Genomic DNA, 7,781 nt, shown 5'->3' with positions numbered 1-7,781 from the left:
GGGCCCGGAGCCTGCCCTCCACGCCCTCGGGAGTGCTCGGCACCAGCACGTCGCCACCGGGCACCCCGGGCACCAGAGACCATGGGGAAGCTGCTGGTGCTGACCTTGCTTGGGGCCGGCCTCGCCCTAATCGGGGAGAGGTTAGTGGCGCTTAGGTGAGTTGGCATCTTGATGGGGGCGTCCTTGGTTCTTTCTCTCCTAAGTTTCAAGGGCTGCCCCGTGCGACCTTCCTAAAGGATAGGAAAGGGCATTTTTTTTTAGAACCTCACTCCTCAGTTCCACCCAGCAAGCTATCCCTTGAGAAACGCTGATATGGAAAAGGGAGCTGTTTGCCTTTCTTCCGATGGTAGAGCAGAAATGCCCCCATTTATTTTCTGAAAGTCGTGCCTCCCACCCCCACCCCCCTTTTCCAGGTTGCCCTTGGCATTCTGCTCTTGGGAAAAAAAGAAAGAAAAAGAAAAGAAAAGAAAAGAAAAGAAAAGAAAAGAAAGAACTCCGTTGGAAGCGCTGGACCTGGAGGGGACCAGGCTGCCAGCTGGATGTTTACAGCCCACTAAGACATTGTCCAAGGCCAGTAAAACACTGATGAGTACTGGGAAACAGAGCTCATCCTAGATTAAAAGAGCTAGCCAGACAGCAGGGATAGGAGCTGAAACTTGCAGGTGGTGACCACCAGCGTTATGCAGGTTAAAATTAGGACCTTTTGAAGTGGAAGATCTAGTGGTGATGGGCAGAAGTATCTCAAAAGAAGCCAATACACTGGGCTAGAAAGAAATGCTAGGTATAGTATGCATTTCTGAGTGGATGTAAAGCTTCTGTTTGCCTTCACTTGTCTTTAAGTTGCTTTTATTTATTTCTCCAAGCAAAAGCTGATCTCAGAAGTTCACATTAGAATCTACTGAGAAGTCTGATGGCTTTTGTGAATACTATCTAATTCAACTCGAGAGTGTTTATTGTTACATTTGTTCCCAGTGCACCCAAGTGAGAGAATCATAAAAAATAATAATTACAAGGTAGATCGAAGGTGTATTGTTACAGAAGTGACAGTAAGATAAGTCTAAGTGTAGAATCTTCCCGAATACAGTCTAATAAAAATTTAAAATTATCCCTGGTATTTAGAAGAATGGTTCGCTGTGAAAACAGGAACACTATATTAAAAAAATAATTTGGCCAGTTGTTTACACTGTGGTCAGTCTGATGACTTTTATGCACTTGGAAAATAAGTCAGTATAAAAACTTTTTTAAATAATGAAGTTAAAGCAAAAGCTACAGGGGTTAGCTATTAGGAGACACTTGAATTTGGGGAAAGCATTTCGGTGGGGAGGGGTCAAAAGACAAGGCTATCAGGAGTAAAAGGGAGCCAAAGTGCAGATTTTTAATAGATAATACTTCACAAATTAAATAATACTATTCTGTACATTTAAAGTAATAATACTGTCCAGTTACTTATATTATTCTACAGTATCATTTATCAGGCCAAAAAGTATTGTCCATGTATAATGGCATTTTAGGCTTTCAACTGGGTGAGATCAGCTGCTATAGTCCACATTATGTAAATAAATGTAAATAAAAGGAGGTACCTACTTACATGTTGTAGCATCCATACATGATGAGAAACACAGTTAATGAACACGAAGGTGATTAAAGGGATACCTGGGTGGCTCAGTGGGTTAAGTGTCTGCCTTTGGCTCAGGTCATGGTCTCAGGGTCCTGGGATCGAGCTCCGCATTGGTCTCTCTGCTGAGCGGGGAGCCTGCTTCCTCCTCTCTCTCTCTGCCTGCTTGTGATCTCTGTCAAATAAATAAATAAAATCTTTAAAAAAAAAAAAAAAGGTGATTAAAGACAATGTTTAGACATCGGTTTTGGATATCATGCACTGACCTCCTGTGTTTTTATCTTCTATAGACAAAGGACTAATGCATCTCGAGAAGTGAGGTCGGTAGAGCCCCGGAGCTGCCACCTTATTGAGGGACTTGGTACGTATGTGACAATGCCATTTCTTGGTCACTACCCACCCAACTGAGGCTGCCCACTAAATTAATTGCCTGCTACTCCTTAGGGCCTCCTGCCAGGGGCTTCTGCCCCACTTTCTGAAGCTCTCTCATCCCAGAGCTCCAGGGGCCCTCCTGAGTGTCAAAATCTGTGGCTTTCCCCCCAGTCTTTTTTTTTTCCTTACTGATGTCTCTCCATCATTTGAAGAACATCCTGTCCCTTACTGGATGCCCCTTCTGTGCTACTTCACTCCCCTCTCTGTCTCCTTCCGGGGCCCACCTTACTTCTTTTCTCTCTTCTTCCTTCTCCTTCATGGTATTCCAGGCTTCAAATATCAGTTTCCTTCTAAATTTATCTGCAAGTACCAAAAGAAATATGACCTAGCCTTTACCCTGAGGAACCTCACAGCCTACTCAGATTTCTTTAAAAAAAAAAAAAAAAAAATCCAAACTCCACAGGTGCCTCCCTAACCTCTCAAACTGCAGGCCTCCGTTTCCAGTCTAAACCCCTCACCCACAACTGGCTCTTCTAGACTTTCCCTATGTATGGTAAGCCCGTTCTCAAAGGGCCTCCATTCCATATGTAAGAGCCGTATGCCACCCCCCCCCTCATTGTCTCTTGAGACTTGTTGGTGTCAACATCTTCTGTGGCCCCACACAGGGCTGAGCTCACCCCATTCCTGTTACTGCTGCATTTGCTTTTCTGGGTGCCAAGCCCCGTTTCTCCCCCGCATTGCTACCATACAAACAGCTCAAAGTGAATTCTGCTCACTGTCTGGAGAAATGTGCTTTTTCACTTCCTTATGGCTGCTCATGGAATCCCCGGCACTGATTCCTTCCTCTTTGCTTGCTGAGATCAGGCTGCAAAGTTCTCTCCTGCCTCTGAACTCCCCAGTGCTCTAAAACTCTGATTCACTTACAACACCTACCACACACTTTATTTTATGGCTAGCAGTGTTCTCTCTCTCACTACCAGACTGTAAACTCCCTAGGGTCAAGGACTGTGACTTATTTATCATTATGTGACAGGGTGACAGCATGGTTTATTGTGATATGAGTTTGTGTTTTCTTTTTCTTGGTGCATATATTTCTTTATATATGATATATTTTGACTATATATACATATATGTATACATGGAGAGAAAGGGAGAGAGAGACAGGGGTAGAATAAGAGTCTTTTTTATTTTGGTTTTCTATCTTTGTTTTTCTCTCTTGGTTTAAAAAAAGAAGAAGAAGAAGAAGAAAGAAAAAAGAAAAGAAAAATTAGCCTTGACCAATGACTTCCTATCACATGGAGGTTTGTGGGGCTGGCTAGAAACAGAAGGAACTGAGGACAGGCTGCTTCCTAACTTTTGTTCTCAAAAATCTGAACTCTTTCAGAAGGTGCCGATGAATAAAGCATATGAATATATAGCTATTTTGAATAACAGGTATCCTTTCCCCATGCCTGGCAGCATTCTGGGGGTGGAGCAGGACCCCAGAAAGAATGGCTGCAAGGTGTCTTTGAGGATGCTGGATCCTTTGTTATGTGTGTCCCAGCCCCAGCACAGATTGTGTGTCCATCCAGGGCCTGAAAGTGACAGAACTGTGTACGTTAAAGGGAACACACTGGCTTGGCAGTGAGTAATTCGGTGGTGACTAGTATAGAATAAAGGCCAGATGGACTTCCCCAAATATTCTGCTTTTTAAAAAGTTGCCACCTACAATATTTATGCAACCCTGGCAGAAGACCCAGTAGTGACTGAGGTTGAATTTCTCTTCGGTTTAGCGGAATATGGGTACAGGGTGAGATTTCATTTGATTAAAAAAAAAAAATTGTAACATTTGCTCATGTGTTTACTGTTTTGTGGTGTAATATTCTTATTTACTACATATCTCTCTCAAAAGCTAGGAGCTTGCCAAATAATGTAGTAGGGAAATTAGACTAGATTATTGCTAAAGCCTCGTCTGACTCGCAGATCGTAGAATGCCAATAGAGTTGAGAAGCTAAAACTGGAGCTAATGTTGTAAGATAGATCAAAGTTCTGATTATCTAAATATTTTGAAAAGAATGGCTAAAATAGTTGGGAACGGGCTGAGAGCAAAAGAAAACAGCATTACCTCTTGTGTCTATCGGCATATCTCTATCTTATATCTGGAGAACTAAACGTTTGTTAATAGGGAAATATTTTTTTTTAAAGATTTTATTTATTCATCAGATAGAGATCACAAGTAGGCAGAGAGAGAGGGAAGCAGGCTCCCTGCTGAGCAGAGAGCCCGATGTGGGGCTTGATCCCAGGACCCTGGGATCCTTTTATAGGCAAAGGATTACCTTTGCCTATAAACCTTCTGCTGAGTTCTTTACAAACATTGACATCACCCTGACAACCAATCTGTAAGGTGGGTGCTACTTGCTGTCCTTGCTGATTAGGAAACAGAGACACAGCAGAATGAAGTGACTTGCCTAGTGGCCCAGAACCAAAGGGTGACAGGCCCAGATTATGAGCCTGGATGGTTCTCTCCTATGCCTTGGACTCTTTGTCATGTGACTTTGCCTCTCTTATCTACTGACAACACATTTTGTTATGGAAGCGTCAGGAAAGTACAACGGCAGCAGAAAACTGAAAGTCTGAGATGCAAAATGGTGAAATATTAATAAGCAGAGCTGGCCAAAACAAAGCAGGCTGGATATTTAAATAAAAATCACTGCTGAGAACACTTCACGAGACCCAACTATTTGATGAGTGAAAAGCTCTATGAAGCAACCAATAAGGATTTTAGGCAGGCCTTGGTAGGCAGTTAACAGAGCTGAAGAAGAATTCTGATTTGTGTTTTCTTCAGTATCTGGGCTTCTGGGGGCACCTGGGTGGCTCAGTGGGTTAAAGCCTCTGCCTTCAGTTCAGGTCATAATCCCAGGGTCCTGGGATCGAGTCCCACATCGGGTTCTCTGTTCAGCAAGGAGCCTGCTTCCTCCTCTCTCTCTGCCTGCCTCTGCCTACTTGTGATCTTGGTCTGTCAAATAAATAAATAAAATCTTAAAAAAAAAAAAAAAAGATCTGGGCTTCTGTGGTTAATTTTATTGATGGGAGAAACTTTCCTCTTTTTGTTTTCCTTCCCATTATTCTTTCTGGGAAGAAAATTTGAAAAGCGAAATAATTCTAAGCTCCAGAAATGATATCTCATAGATCTTTTTGTATTGAGTTTCTCCTTTTCCAAGGCTTTGCGGGTCAAGGATTGTTTTAACCAGGCAGTTAGTTGGCTGCCCTTGGCATCTATTCAAAGCTGCACATGAAATTCGAATAGTTTGACTGGGGCTCCATCCACCCTTGGCAGGATTAGGAAGTAAACAGCCATTGTCTTTGGTATCTTCCTATCGTCCCCGCCATCCTTTTTCCTCTCCAGTATCTTCCCCTATCTCCAAGATCTGTTTCTATATTGTAGGTGGCATTTGTTTTCTTAGTTGGCTATCAGGATCTTCTTTCCAAGACGGGAAATCATGATAATATTAATTGATCGTAATGTTTCAGTGTGACATATTCTCAGGGTGCCTGTAGAAAATGATCAATAGTCAAGGAGACAAAATTATGCTGCATAGAGGGTTGACAGTTTAAAAAGTAGTAAACATTTATTCATGACACTGGTTTTAGACTAATGGGCGGGGTTTTTTTAATTATAATTTTTTAATAAACATATAATGTATTATTAGCCCCAGGGGTACAGGTCTGTGAATTGCCAGGTTTACACACTTCACAGCATTCACCATAGCACATACCCTCCCCAATGTCCATAACCCCACCACCCTCTCCCTACCCCCCTCCCCTTGGCCACCCTCAGTTTGTTTTGTGACATTTGTGTCTCCTCCTCCCAATCCCATCTTGTTTCATTTATTCTTTTCCTACCCCCAAATCCACCCATGTTGCATCTCTACTTCCTCATATCAGGGAGATCATATGATAGTTGTCTTTCTCCAATTGACTTATTTCACTAAGCATGATACCCTCTAGTTCCATCCACATTGTTGCAAATGGCAAGATTTCGTTTCTCTTGATGGCTGCATGGTATTCTATTGTATATATATACCACCTCTTCTTTTTCCATGCATCTGTTGATGGGCATCTAGGTTCTTTCCATAGTTTGGCTATTGTGGACATTGCTCCTATAAACATTCGGGTTGGGTGGGTTTGGGTTTTTTTTTTTTAAAGATTTTACTTACTTATTTGACAGGTAGAGATCACAAGTAGGCAGAGAGAGAGAGATAGGGGGAAGCAGGCTCCCTGCTGAGCAGAGAGACTGATGAGGGGGTTCGATCCCAGAACCCTGGAATCAGGACCTGAGCTAAAGACAGAGGCTTTAACCCACTGAGCCACCCAGGCGCCCCTTGGGTGGGGTTTTAATGATAGTTGTGCACAGGCTAGCAAGTATGCGGGGAGCACCCAGGGGAGGGTGTCCTGGGAGCTTTTACTCCCGCAGGTGCCACTGTTGCCAAGATGCACTGTGTTATCATGCCAGGTGCAGCATAGGTGAGGGAGGTGGGGAAAGAGGGGTGGGAATACCGTGCAATCAGCTGGTGACTCTTTTCCACATCTGAACGGAAAGTACTTGCATCCCTGTGCTTTGGATTAAGTCAGGAAATAAAGACAAATCCAACACCCCAAGAACACACCCACTCCTGTTGTAGCTGAATTACTGAGGTGGTTTAATGCTGTCAGAGCATGTGTTAAACGGTGTTTAGAAGATAAAAGGACCAGACTAAAGAGCACCCAACTCAAGACACCTTATGCTCAGAAATTAACACCCACTTGTTTAACTCAAAGATAAGACAGAGATCAAGAAACTAACATGGTTTATCTTATTTAGTCAGTCGACCAGCTTTTACTGAGAGTTTTTGTAGTGAAAAGGCAGTAATGACGTTGGGTGCAAAACTGGAGTGCTGAATGAAAACTGGTCCTTGTTCCCAGGAGGCTGACTGTTTGGTAGGAAATCAATATGTCAGCAGAAGGGTGCCGCCCAGGTGTAAATGAACTATCTTGGCAGAGGTGGTCTCAAGTGATCCTATATGTATGTAACATGGCTGTGAGAACTAACGGGAACTGGGAGAGGCTGCAAAGGCTGAGGAGGTGGCCCGCAAGCTCTTCTCTAGAGCCTGTGATACTCAGGCAAGGGGAGGCGAAAGTGGCGTGGGAAAGGCGTGGGTTGTGAAGAAGAGGGAGCAGCACATGCTCAGGCAGGTGAGCGAGGCTGACACATTTCAGCAGCTAGCAAGGCCAGAACTGCAGCACAGGTGTCAGAGAGTGGAGGGTGGGGGCCAACAGACCAAGACGGGAGCCGGCATGTGGAGAACCGGGAATCCAGACCAAGCAGCTTCAGATTTCTATGGCTAACTCTGGGACACCTCTGCAGGGTTTTAAGCAGGAGAATGACGAGACCAACTGAGAGTTGCAGAGTTGCAGATCAACTCTGCAATTTAAAATGCTGACTCTCAGCAGGTGCAGAGAGTGGTAGAAGGGCAACAGAACTGACCTGTTAGGAAGCTACTGTGCAAATCCAAGGGGCAGTGCTAGAGCGCGAATGACAGTGATCCTTTGGATTCAGGGAGTAAAGAAAAAGAAAGCATCGAAGATCACTTCAGGTACTTCAGGGGATGGGTACTTGGGGGATGGAAGTGCCATCCACTGAAATAAAAATATAAGAAATGGAGCAGATTCAAGGGGGAGACATCCAGATCAGTTCAGGACATGTTAAATATGAGAAATGAAACAGCTAGGTAGGAATGCCCACTGTACAGGTGAATACAAAGGTCTAGAAATTGGC

The 7,781-nt window shown here is 43.8% G+C and overlaps 1 protein-coding gene across 1 annotated transcript in view; it reads left to right on the top strand.

Moving 5' to 3' along the window:
- The window catches only part of PON3 (paraoxonase 3), a 28,270-nt gene continuing 20,489 nt past the window's right edge, over positions 1 to 7,781 (top strand). The window contains exons 1-2 of the mRNA XM_004767850.3: positions 1 to 155; positions 1,906 to 1,976. Of these exons, the coding sequence (XP_004767907.1) occupies positions 82 to 155; positions 1,906 to 1,976 (145 nt within the window). The 5' untranslated portion in view covers positions 1 to 81. The remainder of the gene's footprint in view (positions 156 to 1,905; positions 1,977 to 7,781) is intronic.

This window comes from Mustela putorius, unplaced genomic scaffold, assembly GCF_011764305.1.
Source record: "Mustela putorius furo isolate JIRA1106 unplaced genomic scaffold, ASM1176430v1.1 tig00003845_pilon_pilon_pilon, whole genome shotgun sequence".
Lineage (NCBI taxonomy): Eukaryota > Metazoa > Chordata > Mammalia > Carnivora > Mustelidae > Mustela > Mustela putorius.
Note: the sequence above shows the minus strand (reverse complement) of the source record. Positions and strands in the feature narration are given on the sequence as shown.